The sequence below is a fragment of the Oncorhynchus mykiss genome, chromosome 17 (genome assembly GCF_013265735.2).
Source record: "Oncorhynchus mykiss isolate Arlee chromosome 17, USDA_OmykA_1.1, whole genome shotgun sequence".
Taxonomy (NCBI): Eukaryota; Metazoa; Chordata; class Actinopteri; order Salmoniformes; family Salmonidae; genus Oncorhynchus; species Oncorhynchus mykiss.
The window spans coordinates 3,667,484-3,683,575 of record NC_048581.1 but is presented as its reverse complement, the minus strand read 5'-3'; the positions used below and the strand labels follow the sequence as shown (position 1 = coordinate 3,683,575).

The following is a 16,092-nucleotide window of genomic DNA, read 5'->3' as shown; positions in this document are numbered from 1 at the left end:
CCTCCTCCTCCTCCTCCTCCTCCAATGAGACAGTAATCTCCCCCTCCTCCTTCATTCCAAAAACGGCATTCTCCTCTTTCTCCTCCTTCAGAGTAACATCCTCCTCCTCTTTCACTCTGAAAGCTTCTTCCTCTTCTTTTGCTGAGACAGTAATCTCCCCCTCCTCCTTCATTCCAAAAACGGCATTCTCCTCTTTCTCCTCCTTCAGAGTAACATCCTCCTCCTCTTTCACTCTGAAAGCTTCTTCCTCTTCTTTTGCTGAGACAGTAATCTCGCCCTCCTCCTTCATTCCAAAAACTGCATTCTCCTCCTTCAGATTAACATCCTCCTCCTCTTTTACACTGAAAGCTTCTTCCTCTTCCTTCACAGTAGCAGTAACCTCCCCCTCCTTCATTCCAAAAACGGCATAGTCTTCCTCCTCTTCCTTCACAGTAACCTCCCCCTCATCCTTCTTCATTCCAAAAACGGCATTCTCCATCTCTTCAGTAACATCCTCCTCTTTCACTGTAACATCCTCTTCCACTCTGAACGCGTCTTCCTCTTCTTTCACTGAAACGTCTTTCTCTTCTTCTTTCACGGCAACAGCCTCACCCTCTACTTGTTTTTGTATTGTAACATATTTCTCTTCCTCCTCCTCTTTCACCAGAGTTTCTTTCTCCGTCCAGCAGACCTCCTCATGGGTGGAATAGCTTAGTGAGCTCATGGTCGGGGATGCTAACTTGCTAGCTAGTTAGCATTAGCAACTCGTCTAATACTAGTCCTAACTTAACCAGCTAGCTAGATGACTAACAACGGAATATTTAAACGAAAGGGGTAGTAACTAACTAGACGACAAAAAAATGAGTTTAAAACACAGTGGCTAATAATCACCGAAAGCGTCTGAAGAGCACCAATGTTTCAGCTTTGTTGCCTAGCAAGATACCGAGGTGGTTGACTTCTTCTTCTTTAGGATTTGGTTGGCGGCGCTCATCCGGGTTTAAGGTGCGTATACCGCCACCTGCTGTACTGGTGTGTGAGGCCATTTACGGCCAACCAACATTCAATTCTTGATTCGGTAACACAAATTGTGTAAAAGGAACGTTTCCCTGACAACTATTAACCCATTCCACTATTTAATCGTACTCCAGGCCAACGGTCTGGGAGGACGGAACACTACCACTCAACACCCCCTGCAACTGTTCTGCAGTAAATCCTCGCAATCCAGAGTACTTCTCTGTCGCAGCCCCCAACAACCTCCTGTGACCTCCGATCCAGTTCTGTAGTACAGTTGACAACCATGGCTATGAATGCTATAAAAAAAAAAAGCCCACCTTTACTGAAGCACAAATTCTTCCCATCACTCTCCCCTTGATCTCTGCCTATTCACAGGGATCCTCTCGGGATCCCTCACCCTGTACCCATCTTCCTCTACCACTCTCTTCACTGCTATCGGCATACAACACTTTATGTCCTACTGTAACCCTGGCAACCTCAACCCGCCTTTCTCTCACCGAACACCTCCGATAGGTTGCTGACTTATTCTTTGAGTTTATTGGCTCTAAAGCTGTTTTATCGCCACCAATTGAACGGGGTTGAAACAATTCACTCAGGAAAAGTAATTCCACTATGGGGGAATATATGTACATATTCCTAAACCCTCAGTTATTCGAAAACCTCAAAATCCTATGTGGGGCCTGAGAGGGCGGGACAGCGTGAGAGTCCATGTAGCTCCTCAGATGTTAAGTATTTTAATTCCAGGAATAGTTCAGCTGCAGGAATCAACGAGGACATTTACACGCACAGTAATAATTCGATATTAAACTGATCATAGGCAGGAGGTAGATGATGCAGTGGTCATGGTAGCACCTTACACTGCTCATCTTAATCGGCATCGCAGTGCTAGAGACGTTAACACAGACCCGGGTTCATTCCCGGATATCAGAGAATATCAGAGTGCCATCAGGTAGCCGGATTTCAGATGTGTCCATGGAAACAGGATATCAGAGTGCCATCAGGTAGCCGGATTTCAGATGTGTCCATGGAAACAGGATATCAGAGGGCCATCAGGTAGCCAGATTTCAGATGTGTCCATGGAAACAGGATATCAGAGTGCCATCAGGTAGCCGGATTTCAGATGTGTCCATGGAAACAGGATATCAGAGTGCCATCAGGTAGCCTGATTTCAGATGTGTCCATGGAAACAGGATATCAGAGTGCCATCAGGTAGCCGGATTTCAGATGTGTCCATGGAAACAGGATATCAGAGTGCCATCAGGTGGCCTGACTGAATCAGACTGCTCTTGTAACCGATGTGAAATGGCTAGCTAGTTAGCGGTGGTGTGCGCTAATAGCGTTTCAATCGGTGACGCCACTCGCTCTGAGGCCTTGAAGTAGTTGTTCCCCTTGCTCTGCTTGGGCCGTGGCTTTTGTGGAGCGATGCTTCGTGGGTGTCAGTTGTCTATGTGTGTAGAGGGACCCCGGTTCAAGCCCGGGTCGGGGTGAGGGGACGGATGAAAGTTAAACTGTTACACTCTTTCACCCTATTTGGGCCTTCCAAGGGTGTCGCATCGTGTTCTCATCCACAGTTCCAACACTTTATTCCTTTTGCAATTCTCTTCTGCTATACCAGCCTCCATCAAAGTGATCATCCCCACACCTGCTATACCAGTCTCCATCAAAGTGATCATCCCCACACCTGCTATACCAGCCTCCATCAAAGTGATCATCCCCACACCTGCTATACCAGTCTCCATCAAAGTGATCATCCCCACACCTGCTATACCAGTCTCCATCAAAGTGATCATCCCCACACCTGCTATACCAGCCTCCATCAAAGTGATCATCCCCACACCTGCTATACCAGTCTCCATCAAAGTGATCATCCCCACACCTGCTATACCAGTCTCCATCAAAGTGATCATCCCCACACCTGCTATACCAGTCTCCATCAAAGTGATCATCCCCACACCTGCTATACCAGTCTCCATCAAAGTGATCCCCACACCTGCTATACCAGTCTCCATCAAAGTGATCATCCCCACACCTGCTATACCAGTCTCCATCAAAGTGATCATCCCCACACCTGCTATACCAGTCTCCATCAAAGTGGTCATCCCCACACCTGCTATACCAGCCTCCATCAAAGTGGTCATCCCCACACCTGCTATACCAGCCTCCATCAAAGTGATCATCCCCACACCTGCTATACCAGTCTCCATCAAAGTGATCATCCCCACACCTGCTATACCAGTCTCCATCAAAGTGATCATCCCCACACCTGCTATACCAGTCTCCATCAAAGTGATCATCCCCACACCTGCTATACCAGTCTCCGTCAAAGTGATCATCCCCACACATCTCGGCTCCTTCAGTCTATATATAATGGTATTCTAATACAACCCCCCCCCCAAAAAAAATCTGAAAACAATTTTGGGGAAAAAAAACGGGATTGTTTTGGGGAAAAAAACATTTACAAAATAATATTTGGAAGACCCTCAGTCCTCTATCAAATCAAATCTATTTATATAGCCCCGGCCTAAAACCCCAAACAGCAAGCAAGCAGGTATAGAAGCACAGTGGCTAGGATAAACTCCCTAGAAAGGCAAAAACCTTGGAAGAAACCTAGAGAGGAACCAGGCTATGAGGGGTGGCCAGTCCTCTTCTGGCTGTGCCGGGTGGAGATCAGTGGTTGTAGAGGGTGCAACAGGACAGCTGTCAAGGTGTTGACTTTTGCCCGTCGCCTGCAGCATAGGCCTCCATCCCGTCCTCTGGCTGGGCAGAGTACTTTAGGATTTTAGTTACTGCGGTGTAACAGGGGCCTAGCCGTGCGGCCCTACCAACCCTTCTATTTCTTCGTAATGGCCCTTCGCGTGAGTTGGGTTTGTTCCTTCGTTCACGTTGTCACTCCCTTATTTTCCCGGTCTAGTGTGGGGCCTTGGATAGAGGAGTACTTTATGTTTATCGATTCTTCCTATACTCCCTTACCTTGGGTCTTCTTTTATATATCAATACCTAATAACTCATCTTCTGTTAGTTATTATGCTCGTCAGCTAGTAGTCACTTGGAAACTAGTATTGGTATATATTTTGACTCTCCTAAAAATATATTATTGTCCACACAATGAAATATTCTTTAGTGCAATCACTTTAACCTATAACCAGGGTCACTTTCTGTTCAGTGAGAGTGTTAAAGGCGTTTGCTCTCCAGATCGTTAATCTGGCCTAGTTGTCAAAGTTTCAAGCTTTTATTAAGTCACTCTGTTTTTTGTCTTATACACATTATTACAATTCAATGGTTCTACAGTTTCCTAATACATCAATAATGCTCAATCAATCCTTAATGCGCTATGCTATGCCAAGTAATATTGCAAATATAATTCGCTTAAAACACTTCTTATAACTCTTAAACAAAGCAAACAGCCATATATTTACCTTGAAGCTCTATTCCCCTTGGTCCTTCCCCTGGTCCCTATAAGAGTAGTAATATTCACCTTGAAGCTCTATTCCCCTTGGTCCTTCCCCTGGTCTCTATAAGAGTAGTAATATTTTCTGGTGTTTATACGACTTATAATCTTCTTATTTAGTCCGAATTTCCTATGGTTTTTACTGCCTACTGTTTAGATATTGATTTCCTTTTGTCGACCCTTGGCTACTACGAGGCTTTAACTATTTCTGGGCTTTTTTTTCCAATCTCGCCAAACTGCGATGGTCTCTGGCACTCCCAAAGATGGAACGTTGTTGCTCCCAAGAGTTCTCTACGCCTCGCTCCGTTGAGGTGGTGAAGTTCTCTCTTCCACAACCCTGTTCTCTTACTCTTTTTAAGTGGAGTGAGCTTCCAGTGTACAACACAATTCTTTAAGATATACCAGTCAATAGTTTAGCTCGTGCCTTGATGTCAAAGTAGTCAATACAAACAGAGTATAGTAAAAGTAATTTACCTGGTCTGATGATTCTCTATGATGTCCAACTCATATGGGTTGAGGATCATGTCTAGGCACTGATCTCTCCTCATTTTATACCTCTTTTAGACACTCAGTTTGGGGGGGAAGATGTTCGGGAGTGCAATCTATCTTAACACAGTGTGCCATTACATTATGTCCTTGCCACTTTTCTTTGCAGCTCAAGATTAAGTAGCACTTAGTCCAATGTTAATTCCTTCAGCACTGATGCCCATAAGTATTCTTCCGTTGGGGGCGTTGGTTTGGTAGATCTGTTCCTACCACTCCTCCTCAGTCTTCCTGTAGGTTGGTTCTTGTTTAATGTCCAGTACTTGTAGTTCCTGTGTATTTGGCTCCCTCTGCTGGTCACTTGCTGTTTGTGGCAGTTTCTTCCCGCATTCCCCAGTCAATAGTTGGTCTTAGAGCCCATGGATGTGGCTCTGGATCTGGACCGGCTACTGGGGGAGGGGTCTGATCTCTTTTGGCTTTTTTCTACACACCTCAAGAGTAAAAATGAACAGTTTAGGGTTCCATAGCCGCAGGCAGAACAGTTGAAACTGGAGCAGCAGCACGGCCGGGTGGACTGGGGACAACAAGGAGTCATCACGCCAGGTAGGCCTGACGCCTGGTCCTAGGGCTCAGGTCCTCCGAGAGAGAGAACGAGAGAATTGGAGAGAGCACACTTAAATTCACACAGGACACCGAATAGGACAGGAGAAGTACTCCAGATATAACAAACTGACCCTAGCCCCCCGACACAAACTACTGCAGCATAAATACTGGAGGCTGAGACAGGAGGGGTCAGGAGACACTGTTGCCCCATCCGATGAGACTGGGCCAAACAGGAAGGATAAAACCCCACCCACTTTGCCAAAGCTCTACACAATATTCTGCTGCTGATGCCAGATGCCGTAGCAGTCTCTCTCCGATGTAAAGCAGAGGGTCACTGAGCATGTGGGGCATGTGATGGGGGACTTCATCTTGCAGACAACACAGCAACGCCTCCATGCTGAGCCCCTTTGGCCCTTAGGCACATCCATGCCTGCACAAATATATTTGGGCAGATGAACACTTGTGGCAGGAGGGACAGAAGGGACAGGGCTTGGTGCAGTGGTGCTGTGGCCAGCAAGCTCCTTGATGAGCTGCTCTCGAGCAGAAGGGACAGGGCTTGGTGCAGTGGTGCTGCGGCCAGCAAGCTCCTTGATGAGCTGCTCTCGAGCAGAAGGGACAGGGCTTGGTGCAGTGGTGCTGCGGCCAGCAAGCTCCTTGATGAGCTGCTCTCGAGCAGAAGGGACAGGGCTTGGTGCAGTGGTGCTGTGGCCAGCAAGCTCCTTGATGAGCTGCTCTCGAGCAGAAGGGACAGGGCTTGGTGCAGTGGTGCTGCGGCCAGCAAGCTCCTTGATGAGCTGCTCTCGAGCAGAAGGGACAGGACTTGGTGCAGTGGTGCTGTGGCCAGCCAGCTCCTTGATGAGCTGCTCTCGAGCAGAAGGGACAGGACTTGGTGCAGTGGTGCTGTGGCCAGCCAGCTCCTTGATGAGCTGCTCTCGGAAGGCTTTCTGTGAGAGGAAGGGCTTTCCACAGCTCGTCGCCATTTCCTTGTGTAGGATGAATGCATTCACCACGGCGATGTCGATGAAATGATAGAAGAAGGTCTTGTACCATTTCATTGTCTTATGGAGAACATTGTAATAGCCCGTCAGCACATCTGATAGGTACACACCTTCCATGCTCTTGTTGAAGTCCTTTACCGCAGTTGGAATGGGGACATTTTTGGTGGTCCATGCCCCTGTAGCGTCCTTCACACGCCTGACAACATAATCCTCACTGAAGGACTTGTGGATTGTGGAGCACATCACCACCTCTTTGGCATCCATCCACTTTACAAACAGCAGGCCATCTTCACGGATCCATCTCATGGTCCCCCGCTCAGCCCACTTAGGCATGTCGTTCACCTTCGTCTTCGGGAAGCCCACCTTGGAGGTACGAATGGTGCCACAAGCCCACACTCCCCGCTTCCTAAGCTCTGCAAACAGGGTAGGGCTTGTGTAGAAGTAATCCACAAACAGTTTGTAGCCCTTCCCGAGCAGTTGAAAATCCAATAACACCATTACAGAGGCATAGCTGAGTTCCTTACCGGTAGCAAAACTCTTCTTCCCCTCATAGACCAAGAAATTGCACGTGTAGGCACACGCAGAGTCAGCCAACACAAACAGTTTGAGACCACACTTGGTTGGTTTGTTTATCATGTATTGTTGGAGGCCAATTCTGTCCTTTGAGGCTACCATCCTCTCATCGATTGACACGTTCTGGGCTGGCTGAAAGTACGTCTTGCAGGCCTCGACAATGCTGTGGTAGAGAGGTTTGATTTTGCACAGCGTATCGAACCTCGCTGTGCCCCTCTTCTTCTCGTTCTCTTCATCAACCTTTGGGTCACTGATGTGAAGCGCCTGGGAGAGATCCAGAAACCTTTTGCAGGACATAACTGTCGAGGGGAAAGGCAGTTGGTAGACAGATGACGTTTTCCAGTAGTCCCTCAGGCTTTCCAGCCTCACCAGCCCCATGTAGATGACCAGTGAAAGGTAGCAGAAAAACTCTGACGTGGATATGGGCTTCCATGCTACCTTTTCGCTTGCTTGCTTCATCTTCCCATACTTATTCGTGTTAGACACGAGCGACTCTACAACGGATTGGGTGAAGAACAGCTGAAAAAGCTGAAGGGGGCTGTACGTAGCAGTCATGTTTAGCTGAGGTCCTGGCTTCCTTTTCGGCCTAAAAGTTGGTTGGGGTGGCTCCACATCGTCTTCTAGGACGGTGTGCCAACGCCTTTCTTTCCCTCTGTTAGCGGGTGGCACACTTCCCCTCTTCCTCTTCTTTGTCGGTCCTCTAGACGGCCCGGAAGGTGTGGAGCCAGAGGATGAACCAGCTTCAGAGGGGGATGGACAAGTTGGCACTGGGGGCTCCCAGTCGGGGTCAGTGTCACTGTGAAAGAAAATGTTCAGTTAGAATAGTTTCACATATGAGCATATATGAGTACAGGGAACATAAAGTGCTGTTCCATTTCACTGTGTTGTGGGCTTGCCTCAAATAGGCTATTTCATGTGGGGTGGAGCAGCAGCTGGTAGACCAGGCTCCCTCTAACTGATTGGAGGAAGCATGCTGGCTGTGTTTGCCTACATTCTACACCATACAATTAAATATATATATATATATACACACATACACATATTATATATACATACATATATACACAAACATAGGCTATGGGTCGTTCTCATACATACAAACAGACCCTCACTCACAATGACTAGCCAACACCGTCAGCATTCAAAAGTGACCAAAACATCAGCCAGGAAGTATAGGAACTGAGAAGTGGTCTGTGGTCCCCACCTGCAGAACCACTCCTTTATTGGGGGTGTCTTGGTAATTGCCTATAATTTCCACCTGTTGTCTATTCCATTTGTACAACAGCATGTGAAATGTATTGTCAATCAGTGTTGCTTCCGAAGTGGACAGTTTGATTTCACAGAAGTGGGATTGACTTGGAGTTACATTGTGTTGTTTAAGTGTTCCCTTTATTTTTTTGAGCAGTGTGTATACAGTGGGCCAAAAAAGTATTTAGTCAGCCACCAATTGTGCAAGTTCTCCCACTTAAAAAGATGAGGCAAATACTTATTTTCCACCATAATTTGCAAATAAATTCATAAAAAATCCTACAATGTGATTTTCTCATTTTTCTTTCTCATTTTGTCTGTCATAGTTGTAGTGTACCCATGATGAAAATTACAGGCCTCTCTCATATTTTTGGTTGGTAGGTGATCAAATACTAATATCATGCAATAAAATGCAAATTAATTACTTAAAAATCATACAACGTGATTTTCTGGATTTGTTGTTTTAGATTCCGTCTCTCACAGTTGAAGTGTACCGATGATAAAACATTACAGACCTCTACATGCTTTGTAAGTAGGAAAACCTGCAAAATCGGCAGTGTATCAAATACTTGTTCTCCCCACCGTATATAAATCAATAAAAAAAATCTCAAATTAATATGCAACCATTTAAACAACTGCATTAGCATGAGAAGCAAAAACATGTTTTACTTACTGATCGAAAACTGGATCTTCTCCTTCCAAAAACATGTCATCCTCGCTGGAATCAAAACTCAGATCACTCACAGAGTCCTCATCCATTCCTTCTGTGTCACTCTCAATTTCTGCAATAATATCATCAACATGTTTATACGTTGATTTAGCTTTTCCACTCTTAGTAGCCATGTTTAACTATCTCAGATTTGAGAAGTCTGTAGAAGAGAACGAACAGCTGTGAAACGTAAACTACCGTGCATCTGGTTTCCTTTCACCAGAGAATGAACTCTGTTGCGCACAGCTCTAGCATGATGGCTGTTTGTCCTACAAAACGGCGTTCACATACTGCTGGAAATCCCAGCTCATTGGCTACCCAGCTAGGTTTCAAAACGATAAGTGGCCATTGGACACCACCAGGTGTTGTATAGCCAATACAGAATGTAGAATGATGAAACGAGTGTCTGAGGATTTGCACAGAAACCGAACTTCACCGTGATAAACAACGTTTAGCCAATTAGATTTCAGAAAATTGTTTTTGCTGCAAGTTGAAAGAGTCGGAATTCATGCAGAATGCTGTTTCCAACATGGACCGTGTTGGGAGGTACACTACCCTTCTAAAGTTCAGGGTCACTTAGAAATGTCCCTTTGTCAATTAAAATAACATCAAATTGATCATAAATACAGTGTAGACATTGTTAATGTTGTAAATGACTATTGTAGCTGGAAATAGCTGATTATTTGTGGATTATCTACGTAGAGGCCCATTATCAGAAACCATTACTCCTGTGTTCCAATGGCACGTTGTGTTAGCTAATCCAAGTTTATCCCTTTAAAAAGGCTATTGATCACTAGAAAACCCTTTTGCAATTATGTTAGCACAGCTGAAAACTGTTGTTCTGGTTAAAAGAAGCAATACAACTGGCCTTCTTTAGACTAGTTGAGTATCTGGAGCATCAGCATTTGTGGGTTTGATTACAGGCTCAAAATGGCCAGAAACAAAGAACTTTCTTCTGAAACTTGTCAGTCTATTCTGGTTCTGAGAAATGAAGGCTATTCCATGTGAGAAATTGCCAAGAAACTGAAGATCACGTACAACGCTGTGTACTACTCCTTTCACAGAACATCACAAACTGACTCTAACCCGAATAGAAAGAGGAGTGGGAGGCCCCGGAGCACAACTGAGCAAGAGTACAAGTACATTAGAGTGTCTAGTTTGATACAGGCGCTTCACAAGTCCTCAACAATACCCGCAAAACACCAGTCTCAAAATCAACAGTGAAGAGGCGACTCCTGGATGCTGGCCTTCTAGGCAGAGTTCCTCTGTCCAGTCTCAACGTCAACAGTGAAGAGGCGACTCCAGGATGCTGGCCTTCTAGGCAGAGTTCCTCTGTCCAGTCTCAACGTCAACAGTGAAGAGGCGACTCCAGGATGCTGGCCTTCTAGGCAGAGTTCCTCTGTCCAGTCTCAACGTCAACATTGAAGAGGCGACTCCTGGATGCTGGCCTTCTAGGCAGAGTTCCTCTGTCCAGTCTCAACGTCAACAGTGAAGAGGCGACTCCAGGAGGCTGGTGTTTTGTGGGTACTATTTAATGAAGCTGCCAGTTGTGAGGCGTCTTTCTCAAACTAGACACTAATGTACTTGTACTCTTGCTCAGATGTGCACCGGGGCCTCCCACTGGTTGCTGATAATGGGTTCCTATTTAGATATTCCATAAAAAAAATCTGCCGTTTCCAGCTACAATAGTCATTTACAACATTAACAATGTCTACACTGTATTGCTGATCAATTTGATGTTATTTTAAATGGACAACAAATGTGCTTTTCTTTCACAAACAGGGACATTTCTAAGTGACCCCAAACTTTTCAACAGTAGTGTATATATAGAAATACACGTTTAAAATGTGTACCAATCGATTGGTCAAAAGAACAGGTGACTAAGTCAAACAAGATTTTTTATTAGTCGGGGACAGCCCCACTGGTAACAGATACCAGTCCATCTACATATCAACTAACAGAACTCTGCTGGTTGTCCTGGTAACAGATACCAGTCCATCTTCATATCAACTAACAGAACTCTGCTGGTTGTCCTGGTAACAGATACCAGTCCATCTTCATATCAACTAACAGAACTCTGCTGGTTGTCCTGGTAACAGATACCAGTCCATCTTCATATCAACTAACAGAACTCTGCTGGTTGTCCTGGTAAAAGATACCAGTCCATCTTCATATCAACTAACAGAACTCTGCTGGTTGTCCTGGTAACAGATACCAGTCCATCTTCATATCAACTAACAGAACTCTGCTGGTTGTCCTGGTAACAGATACCAGTCCATCTTCATATCAACTAACAGAACTCTGCTGGTTGTCCTGGTAACAGATACCAGTGGGCAGATCTATTGTATTTGTTCAAACTAAACAACAGCACTTACTTTGATGAGTCAAATCTGATCCTTTCTTCTCTTCTCCTCCTCTCACAGTTCCACTCAGCCCCGTTCTTGTCCTGCAGTCCACCAGCAGCACAGACAACCTCTTCATCCCGGGAGAGGCACGACACTGGGACTCCAGGAGGGAGGAAGGGCTAGCGTTGTCCTGGTAACCATAAAGAGGGGACACAGACACATATCATTATGGATGCTGATGTCACTGTTGTCATGAAGTGCTTTACAGAAACACAGACCCAGATAGAGAAAGCTGTATGCTAGACCAGACCAAGCTGTACCATCTGGTGTTCTGATCTGGAGAGACTCTTCTCTGCCTCTTCAGCTTCATGAGGTTGTTGAGGCTCCCCGGAGGATCCACGATAGTCATGTCTCTCGCCTGTGTGAACGAGAACATCAAATGCTTAGCAGGACAGGAAAATGGTCCATTTCACACACTAATCAAGAGAACATCCCTGGTAAATCATTGCTGCCTCCGATCTGGCGGACTCAATAAACACACGTTTCAATTGTAGATTGTCAGAGGGTTGGAGTGTGTCCCTGGCTATCAGTCAAAATAAAAACAAACAAGAAAATGGCACATCTGCTTTGCTTAATATAAGGAATTTGAAATGATTTATATTTCAGTACATTTTAGACTTTTACTCAAGTAGTATTTTACTGGGTGATTCACTTTTACTTGAGTAATTTTCTATTGAGGTATCTTTACTTTTACTCAAGTATCACAATTGCGTACTTTTCCCCCACCACTGTGATGCAAATGTTAAATGGCCGTTCCACAAAATGGATGCCTTTTGCGCCCCTTCGACATTTTAAGTATACATTATGCACTGTATATTATATTTTAAAAGCCTGTTGTATTAGATTAAGTGCACTTTAATATAGACCACATGGAAAATTCAATAAATCTAATTTTGAAGTTCCAAAAATATATGTACCAATGGCAGAACGCCCCTTAAACAATTCCTACAGTACTGAACAACATACTAAAAGTGCAGAACTTCAGTATAATGCCCATTTAAAAAAAATACATTTAAACAACTGCATAGTGCCCCTGTTAACAAGACAGTACTCACTGGTGGTAATCGGATCTTCAGTCTCGTTTTTCACTCCCAAAGCGTCTTCCTCTTTTATTGAGACACTCTCCTCTTTTATTGAGACACTCGCCTCTTTTACTCCAAACGTTTCTTCCTCCGTTTTGATTCTGAAAGCTTCTACCTCTTTTTCCACTTTGACAACCTCGTTCCCATATTCCTCTTTCACTGTAATATCATCCTCTTGTTTCAATGTGATAGCCTCCTTATTCATTCTTCAAGCTTCTTTGCCTCCTTTCACCAGTTTCTTTCTCCGTCGAGATTAGTGAGTTTATGCTCCGGGAGATTAGCCGAGTGCAGTATCAATGTAACACATTTGCTAATTTAACAAGCAAATTACGTTTAAATGAACCAGTAGATAGGTAATTATGTTCAAAACACTAAGAGTAATTTACACAAGATTGGTCTAAAGAGCTTCAATTTTTAGGTTTGCTAGCAAAGCACCGCGTGGGTAAATCAGGAACCTTTTGTCGCTGTTGAAGAATCCTCCCGCCCGTCCACTAGAAAGCATCACCTGAAAAATTCATATCGCCATCTGCTGACTGGAGTGGGTAACGCAAATTGGAAAAATATGAATTACAATGTTGTCTGGCAAGCAATGTCATGAGAAGTCATTTAAAAATAACCAGATGTTATGTTCTTACTTCTTACAGCCAATACTTTCCTCCAGGATTGGCCTGCCTATTAGGCAGGATTAGGTGACAGATAGAATAGGGTGCCATACTCCAAGCTAAATTGACCAAGGCTCATCACGAACAACACATAACACTTCATATAATGCTGCCCAAATACAATGAAAACTTCTCTCACCCAGTGGCATATGGGCTATTTAGGTGAGTGTTGGTGTCTCTCATCTCCACAGAGGAACACTAGATCTCTGTCAGAGTGACCATCGGGTTCTCGGTAACCTCCCAGACCAAGGCCCTTCTCCCCTGATTGCTCAGTTTGGCCAGGCGGCCAGCTCTAGGAAGAGCCTTGGTGGTTCCAAACCTCTCCTTTTAGGAACGATGGTAGCCACTGTGTTCTTTGGGAACTTCAATGCGTCATAATTGTATTTTTTTTGTCTCCCTTCCCCAGATCTGTGTCGGAGCTCTACGGACAATTCCTTCCACCTCATCTCAAGGATGATTAATGGAAACAAGATGCACCTGAGCTCAATTCCGATTCTCATAGCAAAGGGTCTGAATACTTATGTAAATAAGTTATTTCTGTTTAAAAATACATATACATTTGTAATACTTTCTAAAGGCACTGTATGTATAGACATATATTTTCCTTTGTTTTCCACTAACCCTATCACCCCTTCCCTGATTGGAGGAAACTAATGCACAACAACTATTAGGCTTCTACGTCCAGCTCATACATACTATGTACATTTTACAGACACAATGTATTATACAATAGTTATATTTAGTTTGTTTTTAATCCTATCCTTCAGTTACCCTAAACCTCTCCCATCTATCTCTGAAGACCACCCAGTCCTATCCTTCAGTTACCCTAAACCTCTCCCATCTATCTCTGAAGACCATCCAGTCCTATCCTTCAGTTACCCTAAACCTCTCCCGTCTATCTCTGAAGACCATCCAGTCCTATCCTTCAGTTACCCTAAACCTCTGCCATCTATTTCTGAAGACCATCCAGTCCTATCCTTCAGTTACCCTAAACCTCTCCCATCTATCTCTGAAGACCATCCAGTCCTATCCTTCAGTTACCCTAAACCTCTCCCATCTATCTCTGAAGACCATCCAGTCCTATCCTTCAGTTACCCTAAACCTCTCCCGTCGATCTCTGAAGACCATCCAGTCCTATCCTTCAGTTACCCTAAACCTCTCCCATCTATCTCTGAAGACCATCCAGTCCTATCCTTCAGTTACCCTAAACCTCTCCCATCTATCTCTGAAGATCATCCAGTTACCCTAAACCTCTCCCATCTATCTCTGAAGACCACCCCGTTTGATTTCTATTTGCCATATATTTTTAACTGTGCTGTTTCACAAAAGTTATTGACCTTTATATTCTCATAGTTGCTGCGGATAGTAAATTAAAAATAAACATGTTTGCTAAAAGTATTATTATGTTATTGATCAATTGACTATGACTTTTCAAATCCCCCAGTAGTGCTGTCTGCAGAGTTAGCTCCAGGTAAATGTTGTCATTCCTTGACATGTGACCAAAAACAAGCTACATAATTACAGTACTAAAACAAATGATCTAATGATTCTGTCTCTTCGCAGCTAAATCTGCAGAGGTTCATTGTATATATATATAGAACATTGTATTGGTTGAAATAATTTTGTATAATAATTCAAATTGAAAAGTTCCAAGTTTTGAATCTTGCGTCATTCATAGTTTTCTTTAACCAATTTTGGTCTTTAATGCAGACAAGTTTCTTACTTTTTCCCCTTGACACCATTTTTGTGGTAATGCTGCAATTAGTTGGTTGTAATTTTGGGTAGTGCAGACATTTCCATATATTTTTGTTAGCTGCATGTGTGACAACTCCACCAGTTCCTATTTATGATATAATTTACGTATTCAATTATTATTTTTTTTTTTTACCAATTAGTATATTTGAGTTTAACCAGAATTTTTTTTGTTTTTTATTTCTTTTAATTTTACCCCTTTTTCTCCCCAATTTCGTAGTATCCAATTGTTGTAGTAGCTACTATCTTGTCTCATCGCTACAACTCCCGTACGGGCTCGGGAGAGACGAAGGTTGAAAGTCATGCGTCCTCCGATACACAACCAACCAAGCCGCTGCTTCTTTAACACAGCGCACATCCAACCCGGAAGCCAGCCGCACCAATGCGCCGGAGGAAACACCGTGCACCTGGCCACCTTGGCTAGCGTACACTACGCCCAGCCCGCCACAGGAGTCGCTGGTGCGCGATGAGACAAGGAGACCCCTACCGACCAAGCCCTCCCTAACCCGGGCGACGCTAGGCCAATTGTGCGTCGCCCCACGGACCTCCCGGTCGCGGCCGGTTACGACAGAGCCTGGGCGCGAACCCAGGATGGCACAGCTGGCGCTGCAGTACAGCGCCCTTAACCACTGCGCCACCCGGGAGGCATAACCAGAATTTTTTAAGTTTTATGTGTTCTGTCTTTTCTGGTGGATTAAACTGAAATTACAACCAATTTTCTATGGCTTGTATTGTAGTACAGCCCGACAGGATGCTTTCATTGTGCATCTGTAAAACTGTGTGAGGGTTTTAGGTGACAAGCCAAATTTCTTGCCTGCCGTACCAGGTGGTAATACAGCCCGACAGGATGCTTTCATTGTGCATCTGTAAAACTGTGTGAGGGTTTTAGGTGACAAGCCAAATTTCTTGCCTGCCGTACCAGGTGGTAATACAGCCCGACAGGATGCTTTCATTGTGCATCTGTAAAACTGTGTGGGGGTTTTAGGTGACAAGCCAAATTTCTTGTGCCTCCTGATGTTGAAGAGGCTCGGCCGTACCAGGCGTTAATACAGCCCGACAGGATGCTTTCATTGTGCATTGTGTAAAACTGTGTGAGGGTTTTAGGTGACAAGTGTTACGACTTCTAGGAGTAGTGG

At 44.5% G+C, this 16,092-nt stretch overlaps 1 protein-coding gene across 2 annotated transcripts; it reads right to left on the bottom strand.

Moving 5' to 3' along the window:
• Positions 1-5,263: 5,263 nt before the first annotated feature.
• On the bottom strand, positions 5,264-13,356 carry LOC118940205. 2 transcript variants are annotated; one of them, XM_036948639.1, is made up of 6 exons: positions 12,516-13,356; positions 11,721-11,818; positions 11,431-11,590; positions 9,020-9,128; positions 6,445-7,894; positions 5,264-6,378 (listed from the first exon to the last, which is right to left on the bottom strand). In XM_036948639.1, the coding sequence occupies exons 1-6, from the start codon at positions 12,745-12,747 to the stop codon at positions 5,794-5,796; spliced, it is 2,634 nt and encodes an 877-aa protein (XP_036804534.1). In that variant the 5' UTR covers positions 12,748-13,356; the 3' UTR covers positions 5,264-5,793. The 2 variants fall into 2 exon arrangements, with proteins under 2 accessions (XP_036804534.1, XP_036804533.1); XM_036948638.1 differs by having other exon boundaries at positions 5,264-7,894.
• Positions 13,357-16,092: the final 2,736 nt, after the last annotated feature.